General features: G+C 44.0%; 1 protein-coding gene across 3 annotated transcripts; it reads right to left on the bottom strand.

The window, feature by feature from the left end:
- Positions 1 to 306: 306 nt before the first annotated feature.
- On the bottom strand, positions 307 to 24370 carry LOC149322297 (cytosolic endo-beta-N-acetylglucosaminidase-like). 3 transcript variants are annotated; one of them, XM_089538866.1, is made up of 15 exons: positions 24227 to 24370; positions 19959 to 20035; positions 19654 to 19855; positions 17097 to 17245; positions 16272 to 16429; positions 13432 to 13580; positions 12489 to 12654; positions 12086 to 12189; positions 11653 to 11761; positions 9446 to 9630; positions 4222 to 4370; positions 3951 to 4053; positions 3363 to 3477; positions 2416 to 2760; positions 307 to 1197 (listed from the first exon to the last, which is right to left on the bottom strand). In XM_089538866.1, exons 1-15 carry the CDS (start codon positions 24334 to 24336, stop codon positions 1027 to 1029), a joined length of 2292 nt encoding a protein of 763 aa, XP_089394992.1. In that variant the 5' UTR covers positions 24337 to 24370; the 3' UTR covers positions 307 to 1026. The 3 variants fall into 3 exon arrangements, with proteins under 3 accessions (XP_089394992.1, XP_089395000.1, XP_089395010.1); XM_089538874.1 differs by having other exon boundaries at positions 12516 to 12654; XM_089538884.1 differs by having other exon boundaries at positions 1109 to 2760.

Raw genomic sequence — 24370 nt, 5'->3', positions numbered from 1 at the left:
GACAAAAAGCTGCCAAACTGAAAGCCCTACCAGCTTTGCACTAGCAGGGCAGAAGGTTTGGAGGGAATTGCTGAAAGAAAAATGATGTGGCATCTCAGGATGCATCCCTCTACCCTGCAACACTGCTGTTTTTCCTCTCCATTCTGGGGGGAAATGGAAAAACTTTCAGTGTAAAGGAGCCAAAGCTTTAGACACATCTAGGGAACATCTCCTTTGGGGCCCTTCTGATGAAGCACCAACAGTAGAGAATGAGAAAACAAAAACAGGGAAGCATCCAATTGAAACCCCCATCCCCACCCCTCCAAAAAAGGAGAGACATCTCAAATTGATGAAAAACTATGTTTAATAGCTAAAAACTCCCAGTGTATTTCTGCCTGTACATATTTTAAAATCTGCTTCAGGGCGCTGTACAACGAACATGAATACTATACATCATGAAATGTGAAATCGGTTAAATACTTGTACATTGCATATAGCCAGTCCATACTTAAACAAAATGGCTGAACAAATTTATGATAAACAAGATCCCAGTATCATTTCCTGGCAACTGGAAAGCATACAAATGGAAAACTGAAGATTTTGTATGTGGATGTTAGAACAAACTGATGACGTTTAAGGGCACTCTGGACATGCATGGGATGGAGAAAGAAGAAATTACTGAAAACTACAGGTATGTTTTTTAAATAAGAGTATAAGAAATTGAATCTATTCTTTGAGGCCTAGAGAAGTCAAAGTTTTTAATATTAAATTGCACTCCCCTTTTTAGCATCTGTCCTTCCTAACCCCCAGAATCTGAGATCTGTTGTAGAGTGATTTTGTTCCAAAACATGACTCACTCAGGGAACACCTGCTCTTTTATTTCTTATTACAAAAAGGTTCTACTGATATACTTTGAGACACTTAGCTTTTTACCCACATTGTTTTTCAGACATTTGTAATGGCTAGTATAAGTACAAAACTGCTGTTGCAAGTGATAAAATAGTGCATGATTTATCTTTTGTCACATGGTCTATACATTCAGTCATTTTAGAAAATATGTACAATAGACACACCTTTACACAGCTGACATCCCACAGAAACAACTGCACCTGTCAGAGTATCACATCTGGATTTTTTTGTGGGTTTCACTGAATGCTCTCCATTTGTTGTTCTTCCCTGTTCTTGTTGAAGCAATTCACCCACAATGCCAGGAAACACCTATTGCTTATGTATTAAAGAAGTGTAATTACAGCAATACATAGTTCCAATACACCTTTCTTCAAGGAAGAGTTGTAATATGGTATCCTTTCCACACCTTCAAAAATCTACAGCCTTCCATTTTGTCTGATTTTCCCCCCCAAAATCACTTGTTAATGAGAATTTTATTTAATATCTGTTTGAAAAAAAAAACAATCATGTGTACAGTGTGCCCTTGTTATCAGCTGGGATTTGGTTCCAGGGCCCCCATAGATACCAAAATCTGTGGATGTTCAAATCCTATTAAATACAATGGCATAGTAAAATAGCAAAATCAAGGTTTGCTTTTTGGAATGTATATATATTTACACACACACAGAGAGAGAGAGAGAGAGAGAGAGTCACCCCTCCATTTTCACAGGGATCCACTCCAGACCCCCCCCCCCATGAAAATGAAAGATCACAAATATTCAAGCCCCATTGACTTGAATGGCTGCATGCACCTGCGCACACCATAGGTGCGCACGCAATTTTGCCCCACGGCCCTTGCTGTTCACAAAAGACCGAGGGACCCAAATTGCAAGACTGCAAACGGCAAGGGACAAGTGTATATTCAAATCATGGATGACTGAATCCATGAATAAAGAATCCATGGATAAGGACGGCAGACTGTACTACAGGATTTTGGAATAAGAAGCGATCCAGTGTGATAGCGTTATACTATTTCCACATTAATGACATATAAGTATTGGTAAACATTACTTTTAATAGATATTTACATTTTTAAACTCTATTTCAAAAGATATTCTGCAAATTAGTAAAGCTATATAAAAATTCATTCTCTATCAACCAAGATCATTGCAAGCTTGTTTCATTACAATGTATTTCCCTGAAATGTCTTTTTCCCTCTGGTATATGAAAACTGCCACACTAAAATGTTTAGCTAATGAAATATTATCTTTATATATTGAATATCAGTAGAGAGGTATTAGATGGCTATATTTCTGAGGCTTGAGCATGTGAACAACCATCCTATGGCAAAAGCTGTTTTCTTTTTTAAGCCTTCTTCCCCTTTAAAAGGATGTCAAATACAACAGAACTGAGCCTTTGTTATTTAAAAACAGGAATGTCCTGACCCACCAAACATAAATTAGCTTATACTGAGTCACTGCTGGCAGTACTGGGTAACTTTGGGTCAGAGTATACAAAGACCAGTTTCCCCCACATGGCAGGATCTACCTGGAGGCCATCCTCAGACACTGGCTCCACCAGGAATTCCAAACGGCAGGAAGAAGACTCTGAGTGAGCTTCTGGCACTCTCAGCTCCATCACCCGGTACAGGGGGGCATGCGCCTCCCCAATGGGGAGAAGAGGTGACACTGGGCCACTGGCACATGCCCAACTCCGGTAGTGCACACGGAAGCAGATGGCCTTGCTAGAGGGATAAGTCCAGTGCAAATTGAGACTAAGGGAGAGCCAACCAGCAGAAGACGGGTGCCAGTGAACATGGGTAACCTCTATGGGCAACACTGGACTGACAGCAGCAGTGGGTGCAGGTGAGCGCAGTGCAAGAGCATCCAGCACCTGTAGAGAAATACAAGAGAGACATTAAAGGGGAAAAGATGGTCACTCCACACAAGACTGCCAGGAAAGGCAATATGGAAGGGTATGGAAAAAACAGGATTGGGAAGCTAAAAGTAGGTGGGCAGTGAAGGATTGGACCTGCAGATTGTCTCAGAGTAACAGCTTGTAGGATCAGGGATAGTTGGGAGCCCCAGCCTCATACTGAGATATGTCAGAGTATTTGCACTGGTCAGAAATTAAGACACGTTGAAGACTACCTGGCTGGCAACAGGCAAAGCTTGGGACTAGTGATGGAACTACAAAATATGTCACTGGCCTGCTCTGGAAAGGCTTGGTAAGGGCTGAGATGGCTGCCAACAGTTCAGTCTCATTCAGGACATAACTTTGCATGGATGTATGATGTGACAACTCACTTAACGAAGAGAGGAAGGAAACTTTCTTCTGGGCCCAGCTCAAACCTGAGGCACTCTATAACAGAGGTATGGAGCAGTTAACAGGGGAGTTAGCTAACCTGCCAGCAGCCTGTGGTCAGAGTCAGAGCAGCAGCACTGTGCTGAGCCCACCCCCCATTGCATAACCTTTTCCCTACACCCTTTCCTTACCCAGATTTTTCCTAGGCGGCAGGCAAAAGACATCTCACCCTGGTCAGACTGTCTACGGGACGCAGTAATGGACAGCTCATCCAGGAAACAGTTCTGGAGCTCCACCTCATAGCATCTGGAGAGGGTAAGATACAGAAAGCTGTTAAAAACTGGACACTTGCAAAGTACTGAGATGTTCATCCAAAGCTGACCATGGATGGGTGTTTTGCCACCACACACAAATGCCATCCTCATAAGACCCACTGTCCCTGTGCCTGGTGCTTTATAGACAATAAACACCCAACCACAGGTCCCTACCCAGATGGGCTTACAGTGTATGACAGGTTGTCAAAGTGCAATCTTCTGGATGTTACTAGATTGCAACTCCCAGCAGCTCCAGCCAGCATAACTAATGTTGCAGGATCACATGAATTGAAAGCCCACGTCATCCTGAGAGCCACATGCTTCCCATCCCTGGTGCTTAGTTTAACAGAAGAGCAGTAGAGGTAGGGCTGCTGCAGTCACAAATGAAATCAGGAGTCGTCACCAGCTTAAAGTTTCAAGAGTTTCAATGGGGAACTGGCATTTTGCCATTCATCATCTACTCACCGACTTTGCCAGCCATGTTTTCCATGTTGTCCACACCCTCTAAGGAACTGGGCAACGCGGGGAGGTGGTGTGAGGAGTGGGGAAGGATGATGCCTCGTTGGTTCTGCAGGAAGAAAGGCAGCCATTAGAAAAAGCAGGGGAAGAAAGGAAGTAAAGCCAAGGCATCTCTGCCATTTGTCCAGCTTCTGCTCTGCTGAGCCACTCAGAGGAACCTGGAAACCACAGAAGGGCTTCTGTAGGCAGCCAGAGGGCCAAGACCAGATTGCCTTACCTGGTGAAGGAGACTCAGGGCTGGGAGGACAGACTGAGGACCGCCGGCGTGTGGTGAATTGTGGGGAAATAGTCACAGCTTGGGAGGCCTGTTTATATATTAAGAGCAGGAACACTCGAGGGGGAGCCGGCACCTGGAATGAAAACAGCCTGGTGATCCCCCCCCCGAGCACCAGACAGACAGTAAGAGAAACAAACAAGAGAGGAAAGAGTCAGTGCCAACTCTGGGCACTATGACGCAGCACAGCCTTCAAAAGGTAGGGGCTTAGAAGGACCCGGGCCCACCATCTTTGAGAGAAAAGCACCAAGATTTGGCACTGCTGGGACTGGATGTTCAACAGAAGGCCAAATGAGGGTAGGTGGCCTCCCTGCAGCCCCCTTGATCTCATCAAGCATAAGCTACCCTGATGGCCAAACTGAACATAAGTCCAGCAACCTTCCACTCTGCTGCACAGCCTTGGTGTGGATTGAATCACCTTTGCCATGTGATGAAAAGACCCACAACAGAATTTCTAGCTGATCTGCATTCTCTTCAACTAGATTACCTTTCTTTCCAAAATCTGCAGTCATGTTTTTGTAAACTTGCCCCATAGGGGCAAATTAGCAGAATGAGAACTAAATAAAGCAAAGTTGTTTCCAAATCAGCTTTGCAGCTCCAAAAGGTTACATCTAGAATGGGGAGAGGGGTGATTTTTGAGTGACTAAATCCAATTGCTATTCCAGACTAAAGCAGAATCAATGGTTGAAGGGTAAGTCAACACTCATCTATTGGTCACATGGGTCTGCTCGTTAGAACTACAAACTGAATTTAGGTCTTGGACTACAGCTCTGAGAAATCCCTAGTGAGTGTAGCCTTCCTGGAGGAGTCTACAATCTGCAATCTAAAAAGTCACTTTTCCAAGCTCTGGTTATGGCTGTAGTCATAACTTAATTGAATATCTTTAACTCTGTGCTGGTCATTTCTCTCAATCACTCCACAGATGCTCTCCTGCCCCACTTTTCCCGCAGTTCCCCTTTTTCAAAGGTCCAAAGATCATGCACTGCACCTCTCCATCTGAGAGTCCTACAATCTGCCAACTATTTTACAGCATTGGGTGATTAGTAAAGAAAGTCTGTCTATGTCTTGATCTTTTTATATGTTTTTATCCTAAGGGACCAACCCAGCTGCAAACATTACACCAATTAACTTTAATGCTTGCTTGTTTTCTGCTGCTCCAGAGACTAGACCACGAACTCATGGATTCAAATGGCAAGAAAAGAGATTCCACCTAAACACTAGAAATAACGTCTTTACTGTTAAGAGCTGTTCAACATGGAACAGAGTGCATTGGCAGGTGGGGGATTCTCCCTTTTTGAAAGGGTTTAAACACAGTTTTAAATCAGAACTTTCAGTATTTCTTTAGCTGTCTATTTCTGCATGGAAGGGTGTTGGAATGTAGTGGCTTAGTTGTTAAGATACCAGTTCTGATGATTAGAAGATTGGAAGGTTGGCAGTTCGAGTCCTGAGTGCTGCATGATGGAGTGAGCTCCCATCACTAGTCCCAGCTTCTACCAACCTACCAATTCAAAAGCATGCAAATGCAAATAGATAGATAGGAACCACTTCTCAGTTGGAAGGTAACAGTATTCGGTGCAGTCATGCTGGCCACATGACCACTAGAGCAGTCCTTGGACAACGCTAGCTCTTAGGCTTAGAAATGGAGATGAGTACCACCCTCTACAGCCAGTTACGACTAGACATTCATGACAAGGGCCTACCTTTACCTTTAGGGTGTTGGAATAGATGGCCCTTGTGGTCCCTTTCAACTAAGATTCTGTGATTTTTCTGGCCTTTATCATTGCAAAAGCATGACTTAGCCCAGGGGTAGGCAACCTGCGGCCCGCGGGCCGGATGCGGCCCGGCGAGGCCTTGGGACCGGCCCCAGCCCTGTCCTGCCGCCGATTGCCACCGGGGCCTTTGGGGGGCAATTGTCTATAGAAGCCTCAGAAATATGTATTTATATTAACATTTTTTTAAAAAACAGCAAATTTTTTCGCGTGTCCTCCATTTTTTTAAAAAAAGTGTCTTCCATTTGAAAATTTTGTCCTACATTTGTCCTGGTTTATTTATATATTTAATTTTTTTAAAAAATTATTTAATTATTTATTTTTTGGCTTCGGCCCCCCAGTTGTCTGAGGGACAGCGACCCGGCCCCCGGCTCAAAAAGATTGCCTACCCCTGACTTAGCCCCTTGAAATAAATTTTTCTGGCACATGCACATTCAACAGACAAGATGGCTGGTGGTCATGTTTGTCCCACTGCAGGACACCTACCATTTCTTATATGTGGGTCTGGACTCACTATTTTGAGAAAGTCTGCTTGCAGTATGCAAATGTGAATGCTACTTTCAGACAATATGCTACTGAAATGGGTTTACACATGGGTTTGTGCTGCTCTCAGCACCAACCATCTCTTCAGGCCAATGAGTTGCCTGCAGCCACTTTTAGTTCTTTGTCCAGCTGCTTGACATATGCTGCTGCTGGCTTGGTGTAATTCACCAACAGCACATTTTTTTAAAAGCAAGTCATTACTGTTTTTAATAAAATACATACAAAACATCAAACTGTCCTAGGGAAGAGGGAGAGAAAGAAGCTTAAAAGAAGGATGCACCAAATCTAAAACATTGCTGGACTCACAACAGCTGGAACCAGGAAGGATCCTGAGAATACCATGTTTGGAATACATGTTCTTTTTTTAATCATCCACCATTCTTTATCACACAGTAACCTGCATGAAAGCAGGGCAGATGTTGCACATTCACATAAAGGAATGTTCACATAGTATCTATATTGTTCATGCATCCCCAACACTAAATCAGTCTCCAGCATCCATCACCATTGGCTGTACTGGCTAGAGATAATGGTAGCTCCACAGCCCAAATATCTCAGAGGCCACTTATCAACATGTTTAGCAAATCAACAAGCAAGATATGATTTCTTCCCCTTGGGCAAATCATCTATTCTCTCAGAGGGGGTTGTTATAAATTTGTAATAAGGATCACCTTCCCACGCTGACACCACAATCTTTCATCCTATAAATATGAGCTAAAGGCACCCGATCCCATCTGACCTTGGAAGCTAAGCAGTATCAGCTTAATAATATTTGAATGGGATACCGCCAGGCAATACCAAATGTTGTAAGCTCTATTTCAGAGGAAGGAACTGGCTGAACCACACCTGAATATTCCTTGCCAAAAAAGCTCTATGAGAAACCATAAGTCAATAGGTGACTTGAAGGCACACACACACACAACACACACACACAACACACACACAAGTGTGCTCTAATTCTAAAAGTACAGCAACACATTCTGGACTTCTTTGCTACTTTTGTTTAATAGTAACACTTAGGGCCGAAACAGACAGCCCTGAAAGGGCGGCTTCATGCTGCCAATTTTAACGTCAGATCGAGGTCATGGCAATCACATGCCACAGCCCCAATTCAGCTATTTGCCGTCTCAAAAAGAAGTGGCACAAAGCAGCTCCTTTTTGAGACAGCAAAAAGCCAACTTTTCTGCCGGTGGCAGAAAAGTTGGCTTTTTGCCAGCTCAAAAAGGAGTGACTTTGTGCCGCTTCTTTTTGAGACGGCAAATAGCTGAATTGGGGCTGTGGCATGTGATTGCCATGACCTCGATCTGGCGTTAAAATTGGCAGCATTCCTGCATCATATAAATGCCGTGCCACCGGTGCTGCAATGCTACCTGCCATATGGGCAGGTGGGCAGCATGACGCCAGCTTGGGGGCAGCGTTGGGCCATGCATCGTCTAAATGCCATGCCCCCACACCACCCTGAACCCAGCATATTGTGCTAGTCTGCTTCACACCTCAGTTTGAGTCCTAAAAGTTTGCCAACTACTTTATAGTTTTGTAGCCATTAGTAAACCGATTATTCTGTCCATGTCTTAATTTATTTAATCCTAGGGAAGCAATTTTGCTGTAAACATTACACCAATTAACTTTTAAAGGTTTTTTTTAATCTCAACCCCTCCCCCCCCCCCGTTGAGTCTTCTTGTAAAGTCACATTGTTTGTAAAAGATGACTCTCAATGCCATGCTTGTCCCATCTTACAATGCCTATTAGCTTGATGAAATTTGTTTCCATTTGTCATAATCACTGACAGTGTGCAAAAAAAAAATGCGTAAGGCTAAGTATATTCCACTGGACAAGACTTGTTTCTAGTAAATTTCATTTAATAATATAAGTGAAAGTGACTTGTATTTTCTTCCACAGGCAGACTTGAACATTTATTTCAGGTGCAATATTTCACAAGGAAAATTCCCAGAAAATTTTGTGTGATATTTGTGAAGTAAACATTTTGACTTTTCTTCCAGTTCCTCTGGCTCTAATATTTTAGGACTGAATGAGACATAAAAAACATTATTGGCTGCTTTGAATCCGTGCTCCAATGCCCTGATGACACTGACCAAAGTTGCACTGAAGTTATGGCTGTGAATGAATTGGACATTTACCTCTGGAGCTTAAAATCCTACCAGAAGAACCTGGTCCCACCGTTTTATGATGTGTTATTTTGCATAATGTACTCTGGAGACTCACAGTTCTTGATATGGTCAATCATCTCAGATAGAGGGGGAAATCTCTCTCTGTCTCTTAAGTTTTACAGAGTCCTAGTTTAGACATGTAAGCACATTCTCTCCACTTTAGAGAAGGATTTAAGGGTTGGGCCAGGCCTGGAGGCCTAGCAGTTCAGAAAGGTGCTTGAGATTGTTCCAGTGCTAGTCCAGCAGACTAGTTCCAGCAAACCTCACAAGTTTTGGAAACAGATCCACAGAGATAAGGAAACATTTTTCTGCAAATACCCCCCCCCCCCCCCGCTTTCTGTAAATACCCACTTAGCTACAGTTTAACCTGAATATTTTCTTCACAAGTATGGGGGCCGCAGCCCAGGACAGGCTCTTCCAGACTTACAGCCCCCAGTAAAGTATACCTTTGTCTTATAACTTCCACGTGGTCTCCCTCTTTAGGGCATGGATGTCAAAGTGTGGCCTCCCAGATGCTGTTGGATTACAAGTCCACACATTTCTAGCCTGCACGGTCTGTGGTCAGGAATGCAAGGAGTCTCAATCCAACATCTAGAAGGCCACATGATTCCCACACCTACTCTAGATCTTACTCTGAATTCTTTAGAGGGGACCAAGCCAACTTCTGCCCTTGCAGCTGGCACTCACCTTGCTGTGACATGATGAGCGTCAGATGGGATGGTCCCCTCCAGCAGCAGAGAGCTGCCCCCACACCAGGCATCCTGAAGGCAGCACTGGGTCTGCAGCCAGCCACCATGAGGCATCCTCTGCTTGGTGTATATTGGCTGGATCTCCTGAGCACTCAGGTTGTACCATGGCTCTGTCCTATTCTCCTGTTGAGAGAAAGAGATCTGCTCCAGGCTGTAGCAATGCAAGTGACCTCTGACATCTTCCTGCAATAGGACTCTGCTTACATTTCCCTAACCTCAAAAGCCTATCTTTGTTCTCTGCTCAGAACAGTTTTATCTACATGCCAGTCTCGCACTGCATTTGCATTTCACCTCTGTGTGCAAATCGTTTTATTTCCCATATGGAAACATCAAGCCTCTTGCACTACAAAGTTTCTTCATGGCCAAAGGGGAAGGAAAAAACCCAAACCACTAATGACCTAATTAATGAGCTTATCCCTTCCTATGAAGTAGTTCAAAGTCTTCCTCCAAGCCTGCAAGCACTTGCAGACCTATCTGGGGGAGGGGGGAATGTTTTCCAAAGGCTGTCCTATTTTTAGACCAACTGACCTGTAAAAAGAAGCCTTCAGGCACTGAGGCTGCAGCCTTAAAAGCATGTCCCAAGGAATAACGGAACTTACATCTGCCCAGGCATGCCCAGGTTTGTCCTGCAAACTATTTGACAGTTCTGTGATTGGCCAAAGACCTCCACAGCAAGGATGCCCTTGCTTCACACTTATCCCCTGAGGAGAATTTTACTAAGGTTTTCATCTTTGTCCTCAATAACTTTAGTTAACCACAAACCACATGAGTGCACTAAAACCTGATGCCAGCATTTATTTTTATGATTATTGTTTTTATATCTTTTTTTCAAGTGGCACACCAAAAAAACTATCACAAACTGTTAAGCTACTGGCAGTCCTGTTTTTTTAAAAAAAATTGCTTATGCAGTAAGTTGTTATATTCCAAGTCAGCGTGTTGGCCCTATGATGGCCATCAGTTCACCAGGAAATTAAACTGAAGTCTTTTCTATCACCTTCTGCATAATCCTTCTAACTCAGATATGCTTGGTCTGCATTTCACGGGGACAGCACCCCAAGCAGCTGCCGCACCAAAAAAGAGGGAATAAAATGGGGTTTCTATTCCTAAAGGCCAGTAAGAGTGATGGTTCTACCACTGCTCCCCTCAACCCAAAATCAAAACCAGAAAAGAATGCCTGGTTGGTGAGTCTTTTTATTTTTTGCTATTCAGGCCCACAGATGGTGCTGGGGGCACAAATCTGTCTCCTGGCCCCAGAAAAAAAAAAAAAAAAACCAAAGCTGGGAGATAGGGGTTCTTGACAATTTTGAGATGGGATGTGAGGCTCAATAAGAGGGCTGTCTCAACATTAGCTCAGAAGTACTTGCCCTAGACAGTAAGAGTTTAAGGGCAGTCATCAGTATTCTAGTAGCTGTCTGGGTTAGGAATACAGTCCCATTAGATATCCAGAAGTCACTGCAAGGTCATGACTGCAGAGTCACCTGCTATTTAGATGTCTCTGGATCAAGCAAACAGGTATAAAAAGCCAGATAGCTAATAAATCAAGTCAAAAACAGCCAGTGCTGTTTCTCTTACTTATTCCATTAATATCCTGCCTTTACAATAAGCAGCATATGTGCTCTCCTCCTCCCCAATTTAACCTCAGAGCAACCCTGTGATGTAAGTCAGACATAGAGACAGTAGTCATAATCCAGCATGATCCAAATTCTGCATATGAAACTCCACTACAGCTCCCCTATCACCAACCAGGACTCACTATGTTGTTTCAATAGCCCTCTCCCAACAACTATCCCATAGCTGTTTGGGGGGGGGGGGGGTGTTAATCAGAGAATCATCTGGTTAGAAGGGGCAGGATCTGAAAAATTTCTGTTCCCATATCTAGATGCAAACTAAGGACATCCTCCACAAAGAACCATCAGGGTCCTCCAGAGATCTCAGCAGGTGATGTCATCAGTCTGCATCTGGCTATGGGAACATAGCCAGCAACTTCTGCAATTCCTTCTACTCAACCAGCAACAAAATAGCTGAATTATGCTTTGTGGAGTGTATGTCACTGGCAGAATGCTGGCCAGTGTGTGATTTACCCAAGGTCACTCTATGGGTTTCTTTCTGCCTCTTTTCCTAACTTTATTCTCCCTGAATTCTTACCTGCCCCTTATCAAAATTCCTCTTGCCCATGCCTAGATTGAAACTGGTGCAGAAGGGGAGTGAGCCAATACTATGCACTGGCAGCAGTTCAGACAGTCGTGCCCAAAATCTAGAAGAAAAAGTGAAGTTGTTACTGAGCAGCTTTACTGCAGCTCTGAGCATGCCCAAGAGGTGCATCACACTAATGACTTAAGGAGATATGAAAAAAGGACTATTGCCATACTTCAGATTGCCTGGGGAAAATGCCTTCATGCCAAGTAGACCCCTGGACTAAGCGTGCCCAGCCCCTTCATGCCTGGTCTAAGCAGAACAGTAGAGAATAGTCAAAAGTGACATAGACTGGACCCCCAACTGCCAAGAAATACTAACTGAATAAGATCCCTTCCTTCTCCTCATGGCCAAAGCCCTTCCACTTCCTCCCCACTGGGCTTACTTATCCTCATTGTTCAGGAAATCTTTCGGTCCCAAGTGCTCATATACCCAGCCAGGTGCGAATATGGCCACTGAAAGGCCCTGCTCTCGAATCATGTGCAGTGACTGTGGGGACACAAGAAACACCAAGTCACCATTCACCCTTTGTGTGTGACTTCAGTGCATGGCTTCTCTGGGGGGTAGGGTACCAAAACCACTGAGGGCACCAGCCCCTTCCCTTGCTTTGCCTTGCTTGTCCCAAGGACTGATGTGAAAAGACAGGCTACATGAGCGCTGTCTGCCCCCTTAGTTTGTAAGGCCTGCTGGCTCATGGCCACAATGCTGAAGCAAATTTAGCCCCAGGGAAGCTCCATCTTAGACTGGTACAGTCACACTCCCAGGCATCATCTCCCAGGCCCACCTACCTTGTTTGTATCAAAGCCGCTACTCACAACATCACCACGCCCAAAAACATCCACCCCAACATAAACGTCAATCCGACGGTCATCTGCTACCTCCCTTGTCCTCAAAAGATGCTCCTCTTTCCAATTGTAGTTGGTAAAGAACCCATCACAAGCATCAAAGTAAACCCTGAAAATAAACAGCACAAAAAACACTGCCACCAGAAGGGCTAGGAGGGGAGTTGTTCATGTTAAGCTTAGTTTCTTCTCCACTGCTAGACAAGGACCTCCAGGGTCCTCCAGAGTCTACTAGCTCAAGGGGCTCCTTCCTAGTAGCATTACCTGCATGAATCCCTGAAGGGAATCTCTAGGATGAGTCAGTGTGTGCTAATCTGTCTGTCTGTTTGACTAGAATCTGTGTGTTCCGCTCAGATGAAGATACACTGGGGAAATAGTACTGGTTCTTTCCAGAGCACTTTCCATAGACCCTGCTGGTAGTGTAGTGGGAAGCTCAAGAGCTGGCCTTGGGCAACCCACCATCTCTCAACTTAAGCTTCTTTTCCAAATTCTGATCAAAGCATATTGATGGCATAAATTCATCATTACCTCACCCTTCTTCCAAAGAAACTCAAGGCAGTACATATGAAATGATCCTATCTTATCTTCACATCAATGCTGCAGAGGAAGTTTGGATGGAAACTGGAAATATGAAACCTGGGTAGGGATATAAACTGGAATCCATCCAGCTCAAGCCCACACTAATTTTCCTACTGGCCTACTACCTGCTAATGAATGCTGCTTCATGCCAGAGCAAGCAACATCTATCAGGAAGATGCAATAGGATGAAAAGGGAAGGCCTGCAGCCACAACTCAGGTTTGGATGCACTGCTCTTCGCATATTGTCCCAGATCAAATCCTACCTTCAAATATGGATTATCTGTTTGGGTGGGTTTAATACATCACTCACCTGTTGTTCTCATTAAGCTCATTCTGCCACTTGAGTTCCCCACTCCTCACAACACTGTCATACCATACCACCTGCCCTCCAGGGACAAGTTTGTGCACTTGGGCTGTCAAATACTGCAAGAAGTGGGGCAAGTTCCGGGCTGCCGACACCTGTCATGAAAGGATTGTACAGTCAGCTGGGGGGTGCATCCTTCAGAAGCCGCTCATTTGTTTTTCTCTGCCTGGAAGTCTCCCCAAGTGAGCCTATGTGAAGGCAGTGCAAACCATGTGCGAGGTGGGAGTCCCTACAATTTCAGCAAGAAGAACTACTGAAACATCAGGCAAACCTTAGACCAAAACCTTCCAATTCTGAACACAGTGACTGCATTAGACTTTTGTCAAAAGGAAAAATGGATTGGTAAATTGTGAATACAGCAGAATTAGCAGATGGGCCAAAAGGCTGTGCTCTCTGTGGCAGAAAGGAGGTGAGTGGGCAGGATTTCTAAGATGCTGCTACTGCCAGCCTCTTCTCTCAATTATAGAGCCTGCCTGGGCCTGAAAACAACAAAGGAATCTTAAGACAACTTTAAAAGAGTGGAACATTTATGATTTCATAAGCTTTCACAGACTGTTTTATGATATTTTGCAGGGACAGGAACTTTCTGCAAAATGTTATATAACTACAGAAAGTCCACAGGGGACTTTCTTTGCTAGAGGCAGTTAGTGTGCCTCTAGGATACATAGACACCATCACATCTTTTTTTATTACAGATCAGTCTGGAAAAACCAATACCTTTTATTGTATACTAACAGTTCCTAATGCAAATTTGAACTGTTGCTCCGCACAGAAGTGAGCTGAAAAACACTGTCTTTGTGAGCCACTCTTTTAAGGAAGTACATAATGTAGCTGCATCTTGATTCTGAGCAACTTCCTAGGTATAGTCCCAATTCCTATCAAGTTATGCCAGACCAGGGTCTTTAAGGAACTGCGGTCCAAAACGCACTGCAGAAATAATTCAGTTTGAGATCATTTTAACTGCCCTAGCTCAATGCTAGGGAATTCTGGGAACTGTAGTTTTGTGAGACATTTAGCCTTCTCTGTCAGAGAACTCTAGTGCCACAATAAGCTACAATTCCCAGGATTCCCTAGCACTGAGCGAGGGCAGTTAAAGCGGTCTCAAACTGGTTTATTTCTGCAGTGTGTTTTGGACCTAAGTCAGAAACATTTGTGTGTGAGAGAGAGTGAGTAGGTAAATATAAAAAGATACAATTAAAAAAACAAGGACCTTGAGTTGCACTATACAGCCATGAGGCCTTTTTTGCTCTTTACAGAGAAAATTTTGTTGCATCCTGCCTTTGGACTGGTAGGAGAGATTATTTTATTACTGAAAATAGCCCAGTGCTTTTAAACCTGGAAACACGTTCCCTATCCTTTCATTCTGCTGTAGAATTTTTATGATAAGGATTTCTTGATTCACAATGAAAAAATTGGAATAGTATAATGTTCTGCCTCCTACTGTGTAAATCAGGGGTAGGCAACCTGCGGCCCACGGGCCGGATGCAGCCCGGTGAGGCCTTGGGACCAGCCCCAGCCCGGTCCTGCCACCGATTGCCGCCAGGACCTTTGGCCTCTCGCACGCAGGGGCAAGGGGGACAATTGTCTATAGATGCCTCAGAAACGTGCATTTATATTAACATTTTTTTAAAAATCAGCAAATTTTTTTGCGTGTCCTCCACTTTTTTTAAAAAAGTGTCCACCATTTGAAAATGTTGTCCTACATTTGTCCCGGTTTATTTATTTATTTAAATTTTTTAAAATTTATTTATTTATTTATTTATTTATTTATTTATTTATTTATTGGCTTCAGTCCCCCAGTTGTCTGAGGGACAGCAACCCGGCCCCCGGCTCAAAACGGTTGCCTACCCCTGGTGTAAATCATCAGTTGCCAGGCATAAGCTTTGGGGACATTCTTTTTAGGATCCCTGCAGGTTGATTTTAAACTTGTAATGTAAGTAGTATTTTGAAACTACCCGTATACTTGACTATAAGCCGACCTCATGTATAAGTCGAGGTCAGGTTTTTGAGGCAAAATTTTGGATTTTGATATGACCCTTGGATAAGTCGAGGGTAAAATTTAGGGGCATGTAACAAAGGATCTAAATGATGAAGCAAAGGAAAACAATGCCAAAGAACCTACAAAATGATGGCAGGCATAAATGTTTTAGCTCACACTAAGGGCTGGATGGAAGACAGTAAAGGGAGGTCAGTTCTTCCAGGACAGATTGCACTCTTGCCTTTCACCAGGGGATGGTTCCCTTTTTAATAAGAGTTAAAGTATAATATTTACCTTTTTTTCCCATTTCTTTTATTTGCTCAAGATTTGACAAATTTCATAACTTCTGATACATATTTTATACAAAGTATAATATTTACATTTGACCCGTGGATAAGTCAACCTAGGATTTTGGGGTCAATTTTTTGACTAAAATTTCTAGACTTATACATGAGTATATACAGTATACAAATTTCTTTTTTTTAATATGCATTTTTAAATTGAGACAATTCATATGAACTTTGAATTGAGACAATTCATATGAAATACACGAACATACAACTGATTGTAACTTGTCTTTAGTTCTAATTATTGCTTCCTATGTATTGTTTCCTTTTCTTTTAACGGCCCCTGAAGGCTGTTGCTATTTCCAGGCCAAATAATCTCTCTTTGCAACACACTGAGATTTTGTCTCTTTCTACATCACATCTATTGGATGTTTCCAATCATCTTAGCTTTTTGAGTTAGTAGACCCAGGCCTAGAAGGGTAAAGACAGGGAAATTAGGCAAGGGGCTGAATATTGCTCACACTTAAAGAGTTCTCAATGTTGACCAGCCAGCCATCAAAAGCATAGAAGTGTGCTATTTCAGCCAACTGCTCAGCCACAGCACGGTATGCTTCTGCCTCTCCTGACAGAAAGGACTCACATATCTTCCTGCCCTCTGTCCACTCCGTGATGAATGTCCCTACAGAAAACACACAAAAGGAAACACAGGCAGAAATTTATTTTCTCTGCCCCAAACCTCTTTGCGCTGTGTTAAAGAAAGCAGGTTATAGTTCTGGTCCTGTGGATAGCTCCAAAGAGAAGGAATAGTTACCCAAATATGTGCATTAAAATAAGAGCAGCCATGCCCCCTCAGACCCATAAGCTCCATAACATCCAGCACTCTCTTCTCCTAGTGACCAATCAGATGCCTTGGGCAGCCCACAAGTGGGATGTGATAGTAACAGAAACAGCATGAATTCACATGTCAGAGAAATCAGAAATCACACTCCCCACAAAGCAAAGTTATAAAGCTGTTTGCAAGCAGAGCTAGCATCTCTCAAAAAGGGGATGCTGTGAAAGGCTAACAGGAATACAGGCTGTGGGTGGTCCCAGATTTTGACAGCAGGAGGTATTTTACCACATAGAAAAAGAATGCAACTAACAAGAGAACAACAATCCACTCCCAGCCTCCTCACAAAACAGAGCCTGTTCCAACCCCAGCCTCTCCAGCTCTGAAAAGGGGAAAGGGAGGATAAGCCACAACCAGGAGCATGTCCTCACAGCAGGTGCAGAATAGCATGAACATCCGATGTTCGGAGTGGCTCAGCTAAGCTTATTCCCCCCCCCCCCATTTCCCTCAAACTCACCCAGCATGAGGACACCATTGCGGTGAGCAGCATTAGTCCAGACCACTGGTGGGATGGTGACTGTATGATGACTGAAGTAGACAAAAATGTCAATGTAATGCCAATGGTAGAACACGTAAGGGTCACATACTTCTGTGCCCTGGATGAACCTGAAAGCAGTAGAATGGGGAGAGATTTAGTGAAGACCAATCTACCACAATGCATTCACCTATTATCTGTTCACAGTACATTCTGAAAATGTAACTTCCTTTTCTGGACAAACACCTCCCAGAATCCCCCAGCTGGCCTCATTGCTGGCCCTGCTAGCTGGCAGATGCTGGGAATTGTACTCCAAAAAAGGTCACTTTTCTAAGCTTTGGAAAATACTCAAATCAATCTACATGGTTAAGTTTTCCCTCTGAGGCGAAGGTGGCCCAGTCACCATCAACCTCAAGAGATTTTATACTAACCATGGGAGTTTCTCTGATGTCTGCTCAAAACAAATTGACTTCCCTCTTTTTTAATACAAGAAGTGTCCACAAGCCCAACTTTACACATCCTCAGTTCTAGAGTTCCTACACTAATCTTGCAGTGCAAGAAGCCAATAAAGCAGGTACTTTTATGAGTACACAGTGCAAGTAATAGAGGGAAAATTCAGGCTAGCAACTTTTACAGTCACACATACACAAGGCTGGTATAAAGATTACTACAGTGAACCCTTCTGAAAGCAACCAGTCTAAAAGAGTCTGTGGTGAGGCTGTTACTGAAAAAGACCACCCTGGATCCCACTATTTTGGATAACTATAGGCCAGTCTCTAATATCCCATTCTTGGGCAAGGTTTTGGAGCGAGTGGTGACCTCCCAGCTTCAGAGGTTTCTGGACGAAATGGATTATCCATTTCAATCTGGCTTCAAGCCTGGCTATGGAACAAAGACAGCTTTGTTCACCTTGGTGGATGATCTACACAGACAACTGGACAGGGGGAGTGTGTCCCTGTTGGTTCTACTGGATCTCTCAGTGGCATTCCATATCATCAACCATAGTATCTTTCTGGGCCGCCTTTCTGGGATAGGACTTGAGGATACTGTTATGCAGTGGTTCCAGTGTTTCTTGGAGGGGCAGACTCAGAAGATGGTGTTGGGGGACTCCTGTTGGACACATTTGCCACTGGCCTGTGGGGTCCCTCAGGGTTCTGTTCTGTCCCCCATGTTATTCAACATCTACACGAAACTGCTGAGAGGGGTCATCCGGAGTTTTGAAGTGAGTTGTCTCCAGTATGCTGATGACACCCAACTCTCTCCCTCCTTTCCATCTGATTCCAAAGAAGCTGTCTCTGTACTGAACCACTGTCTGCTGTCAGTAATGGACTGGATGAGGACAAACAATTGGAAGCTTAATCTAGACAAGACAGAGGTGCTCCTGTCAGTTGTAAGGCAGGTCAGGGAATTGGGGCTTTGCCTGTGCTGGATGGATTACATTCCCCCTGAAATCTCAGGCTCGCAGCTGGGGGGTGCTCCTGGACTCCACCCTGAGCCTGGATGCCCACGTCTCAGCAGTGGCCAGGAGTGCATTTGCACAGCTTAAACTTGTAGACCAGCTGCTCTTATTCCTTGTGACGTCAGATCTAGCTACAGTGATACATACCTTGGTTACATCCCATTTGGACTATTGCAATACACTCAATGTGGGGCTGCCTTTGGAAACTGTTCGGAAACTTCAGTCGTATCAAAATGCTGCAGCCAGAATGCTGACCGGGGCTAGTTACAGGAAGCATATAACTCCCCTGTTAAAACAGCTCCACTGGCAGCATTGCCAATTTCTGGGGAATTCCCCAGAATCCGTGGAATTTAATTAATTTCTTTCTGGGGATTTTGACTGAATATTCCGGTAAATACTGAGGAATTCTGGGAATTTTGAATTTTTGTAAAACATTCCGGGGAATATCTTCAAGGCTTGTTGGCAACACTGTCCACTGGCTACCTGTTCATTTCCAGGCACAATTCAAAGTGCTGGTCATGACCTATAAAGCCCTACATGACTTGGGTCCAGACTATTTGAGAGACCGTATCTCCCCATATGAACTTGCAAGAGCCCGAAGATTTGCAGAAGGCTTTCTCTCAGTCCCATCAAGATCGAAGGCTCACCTGGTGAGGACACAAGAGAGAGCCTTCTTGGTGGCTGCTCCTGCCCTCTGAAATGCCCTTCCTTGGGAGGTTAGGCAGGTCCCCTCCCTCCTAGCCTTTTGCCGCCAAGTATAAACATTTTTATGCCAGCAGGCTTTCTGTACATAATGCACAGCAGGGTGGTTTTATGGAGCAGGTGGGTTATTAATGTTTTTAGCTTGTGTTATTTTATGTGATTTTATATTATATTTTATATTGTGTATTTATATGTAATTTAAATGTTTGAATTTTCTGAATTTTATAACAATTTTAAAGGTTTTATCTGTGAGCCATCTTGGATTCCTCTGGGGAGAAAGGCAGGATATAAATGAAATAAATGAAATGAAATAAATAAATAAATAATAGCTTCCCAATCTGGAAACATTCCCCTTTCAGCATCCATCCCAGCACCAACCTGTCTTCAAGGTAGCCACCCTTCATGTCATGGCACACCAGTGTGCGGGGCCTATGGCTGTTAAGGGGAGGCTGGCGCTGAGCCAGTGGTTCAGTAGAGATATTGAAAGCATCATCACTGGTTGATTTCCAAGCAAGCAGCTCTTCCAAGGTTGAGAGGTAGAAGCTGATTGGCTCAGTGGTCTGCTTGTCATACTGCCTGGCTGGGAAGAGAAAGGAAAGAGGTCAGTGCTAACAATCCCAAGATGATAAATGGAACTGCTCCTGAGGACCTAGAAACTGATGGCTTCCAACACCAATTCTTACCAGGGAGAGGATCAGGGGCAAAAGTGACCACCTTGTGGAGAATGGAAGTTCTTTGGCTGTCCATATCAAGCTGCAAACTGAAAATAAAAAAGGAAAAGATCTGGGTATCTTTTATTGCTCTACTCCCTGCCCCCAGACAAGGGAGACTTAAACAAAAAATAGCCAGGCTGCCATTAACACATTAAATCAATGTTCATTATATGTTCCTTAATGTATGAAGTTACACCTGGCTACAAAACAAGGCAATAAAATCCCTATAATACAGTAGATAAAAAGCAACACAATGAAGACCAGGAGTCCAAACTATTTAATGTTTTAAAATGTAGGAAGTCTGTGGAGTTAGGCTCTGGGTGTATCTACACTGTAGATATAATGAAGTTTGAAGTGCTGTAGCTCCATCCTATGGAATCCTGGAATTTGTAGTTTACAAACCCTTTAGCCTTCTCTTGCAAAGTGCTAGTGCCTCAAAAAACTACACATCCCAGGATTCTGTAGGATGGAGCCATGATAGTTAAATAACTGCATTATTTCTACAGTGCAAATGCACTCCTGTGCATGAGTGGGTATGTGTCTTTAAGTCACATGTCAACTTATGGTGACCCTATGAATTTCATAAAGTTTTCCTAGGCAAGGAATACTCAAGAGATGTTTTTGCCACTTCCTTCCCCTGTAATATAGCCTACAGCAGCTGGTATTTGTTGACAGCCTCTCATCCAGCTGCTAGTCAGGGCTGATCCTGGTTAGCATCAAACAACAGAAAGATCTGGTGTCTTTAAGGTATTTGGATATGGTCTGTGCCTGGTGACAAAAAGAAAAATAGCCTGGAAGGCTATAAGGAAGGAAAGCCTGACTGGCAAGAAATTCCATGGAAAGGGTGCCACCAGCTGAGTACCTCCAAATGCCTCCCTCACAATCAGAGGTCCCCCAAATTTACCTCTGATTATGGGGGAAGCAGGAATTTGAAGCAGGGCTTCTACATGGATCTGAACAGAGAGGCTTAGAAACGCATCAGCAATATCCATTGTCTTCCTGGGTCCCACCAGCTTCATTTCCTTCATCCAACCCAGGGTAAGGAAGAGCCACAATCTAATGAAGAAATGCAGGTAAGTTTCTGGTGGACTGCAAGCTGCACTCACCAAATGAAAGGAATCCACACTGCCCACATCTCTGCCATGTTCCCTGGATACCACACATACCCAACAGTGAGGAAGTGAAGGAGGAGGGAATGGCCCTAATCTGTGGTTGAGGGTGTGTGGCATCCAAAAACCACAATGCTGCCAGCAGCCCTGGACCACATGTTTGAAGAAAAAGAGGAGACTTCAGAAATATCGGTCTAAGGAGTAACTTGAACCATTAGAAAGAGCCACAGTATTTGAATGGCTGCTCTGGTTTTAGAACCTGAGAAAACAGGCATAGGGCTTGTCCAAGGGAAGAGAACAAAGTCAGGTTTGTTGCTGCTGAAAGAGGGGCAAGGCAACACTGGTGAAGCCACTGGGATACTTTTGGCAACATTTTCCTAGGATATGCTGAGGTTGTCTGTACTCTCATCTTTTGCCATGGTCCTGCTTTGACAGCACTTGGCTGTTGTTGTGCGCCTTCAAATTGCCTTATGGTGACCCGAAGGCAAATTTATAGGGAAACCAAGCCCTATGAGGAGTGACTTTGGGAGCTGGGTATGTTTAGCCTGGAGAAGAAAGCGTTAAGAGGTGTTTAAATATTCGAAGAGATGTTATATTGAGGATAGAGCAAGGTTGATTTCTTTTGCTCCAGAAAGAATGGATGCAAGCCACAGAAAACTATATTCCACCTCAACCATAGAAATAATGTCCTTACAGTAAGAGCTATTCAAGTGTGGAACACACTCCCTCAGAGAGTGGTGGAGTCTCCATCTCTGGAGGTCTTTAAACAGGGACTGGATAACTATCTGTTGGGGATGCTTTGATTGTGTTTCCTGTATGGCAGGGGGTTGAACTGGACTGCCCTTGAGGTCTCTTCCAACTCTATGATTCTTCTATGTTAAAAAGTCTGTTAAGATGGATCTCTTCCGACATGCCTTTCCTGAATAGATGCCCAGCCACCAGAAGAAAACCTAACTTGTTGCTGCAATCACTGTTTGTATACTGTTTCATTTTAAGTTATGTTTTATACTGTAAATTGTTTAATTGCATTTTAAGGGGAGGGGGATTGGGGGATATGTAATGTATATGTTAATTATAGAATCATAGAGTTAGAAGAGACCACAAGGTATAAATCCCACCAAACATAGTGGGACAGATATTTAGAGTTGCACTGGCAAACTGGCCAAGCAAAAACCTATCTTAATCTGCCTGGCTGGGCCACTTTGGATGAGTCAAGTTTGGGAGTTCAGTTTTTGCCAGGTACTCCCAGTTAAACAACCACCATTTATGTCAGCACAGAATCCTGACAAACAGGAGCGTCTTCCTACTATCTCAGCTTCCCACTAGGAAAACGCCTAACATTATGGAACCATACTTCATCCCTGCAATCCTCCTTAGAAAATGTCTCCAAAGACCTGAGATGCCAGAGATGTGGAACCTTTTGCCTTTCAGAGCATCTCTAGACCAGTCCATGTTGTCCTCCAGCTTCCTCAGACTGGATGGTGTTGAGAAATAGCCATTCTTGAACTACAGGCCACTCACCCAGCCATGGCCACCACCTGCAAGGAGCCAACTGCCCATTCATGGAAGTCATGCCAAATTAAAGAAAGGCAGCAGTTTGAGTGTTCTTGTGTTCAGCACCACTGAATAACACCCCATCAGCCCCAAACACAAGACTTGCTTGTTCAAGCCCAGGTCTCCTTCTCCCCAGAGGTACTCATTTTTCAGAAAGCAGGGATGTATTTGCACTGCACAATTAAAACAGTTTGACACTACTTTCACGGCCATGAGTCTGGCTGGCTCTGCACATTAGAAATAATCCAGGTTTGACACCACTTTAACTGTCATGGCTCAATGCTATGGCATTCTGGGAATTGTAGTTTTGTGAGACATTTAGCATTCTCTCAGTTCCCAGGATTCCATAGGATGGAGCCATGGCCCTTAAAGCAGTGTCAACCTCAATTATTTCTGCAGTAAGGATGCAGCCTTAATCCTACTGAATCCTGGTGTTTATACTTTATCGAGGCACCAGAGTTCTCTGATAGCTGAATACCCTGCCAAACTACAGATCCCACGATTCCATAGGATGGTGCCATGACAGTTAAGGTGGTGTCAAACTGCATTAATGCTGCAGTGTGGATACATCCCGGGACACTGCTGCCTTGAGAAAGCCTCATGACTACTGAGGAAGCCACACATACACATCTGTGCACCAATGCATTATGAGTGGCCATCACTAGCAGAAGTGGAACAGTGTCACATCACTCCCCAAAGCAGCAAAGGCTATCATCCCTACAAGAAGGTCCCCTGAGCACCTGCGGAGTGCTTTCCCTCCCTTCATTAGTGGAAGAGCCTCTGGGTTTTTTCCAAGAGGGAACTGACACTGCAGAACCAATGCTATGGAATCCTGGGATCTGTAGTTTTGTGAGCCTTCTCTGTCGGAGAGCTATGATGCCACGACAAACTACAAATCCCAAAATTTCCACTGGCTGGAGCCAGAGCAGTCAAAGAGGAAGTCCAAAACGCCCTCCATTTTGAGCAGGGCTAAGAAGGAACTGACATTTCCAGGAGTGTTTTGAGCTTTTCCCTTTTAGTCATGTCCTCCCTTTTTATTATTATTATTATTATTATTATTATTATTATTAGCTGCTTCATAACATTAAAAAATAGTACAATTAAAAACATAGAGGAGGAAAAGTCCAAATTTTTAAAAATTTGTTTTAATGTTTTTATTATTATCATTATTATTATCATTATTATTATTATTATTATTTTGTGAGCCGCCTTGGCTGGGTCCCTTTTGGGAGAGAGGGGCATTATAAGCCTGAGGGCAAGGAATTAAAATTCATTAAAATTAATTTTTAAAAAACTGGGATCTTTTGTGGCTGAAGAGCGGGGTATAAATAAATAAATATGTTAATTAATAAACGAATGAATGAATGAATGGGAGGACATGACTAAAAGGCTTTTAAGACCTGTTCCCTTGGGATGGCAATTCCTGCTCAACAGGGGAGGAGGGCGTTTTAGTTCCTGCTGGAGACGAGAGAGGCGAGGAGGCTGAACGACGCGTCCTGGAAAAGGAGGAGGGAGCGAGGGACCCTTCTTCTCCGCGGCCGGGGTGGTGCTCCTCCTTCCCGGGGGCTCCCTTACCCGAGGCCGGGGCTGAAGCGGGCCCTGCTGGGCCGGCCATGACTCAGGTCGTCCTCTCCTTCGGGCTCCTCCGAGGCTCGCTTGGCCCCTCTCCGCTCCTCGCCCTCCATGGCTCCCTCCCTCGCCCGGGCCGCCCGCCTTCCT

Source organism: Sceloporus occidentalis, unplaced genomic scaffold (assembly GCF_023333645.1).
Source record: "Sceloporus occidentalis isolate IW3139 unplaced genomic scaffold, rSceOcc1.0.p SCAF_1, whole genome shotgun sequence".
Taxonomy (NCBI): Eukaryota; Metazoa; Chordata; class Lepidosauria; order Squamata; family Phrynosomatidae; genus Sceloporus; species Sceloporus occidentalis.
This window is presented reverse-complemented; position numbering and strand designations above follow the sequence as displayed.

Coding starts and splice junctions, on each gene's coding strand:
- LOC149322297 (XM_089538866.1), bottom strand. CDS start 24,336: ATGGAGGGCGAGGAGCGGAGAGGGGCCAAGCGAGCCTCGGAGGAGCCC. Junction 20,036..24,226: donor CGCTTCAGCCCCGGCCTCGG/GTAAGGGAGCCC, acceptor TTTTATTTTCAG/TTTGCAGCTTGATATGGACA. Junction 3,478..3,950: donor AAACATGGCTGGCAAAGTCG/GTGAGTAGATGA, acceptor TACCCTCTCCAG/ATGCTATGAGGTGGAGCTCC.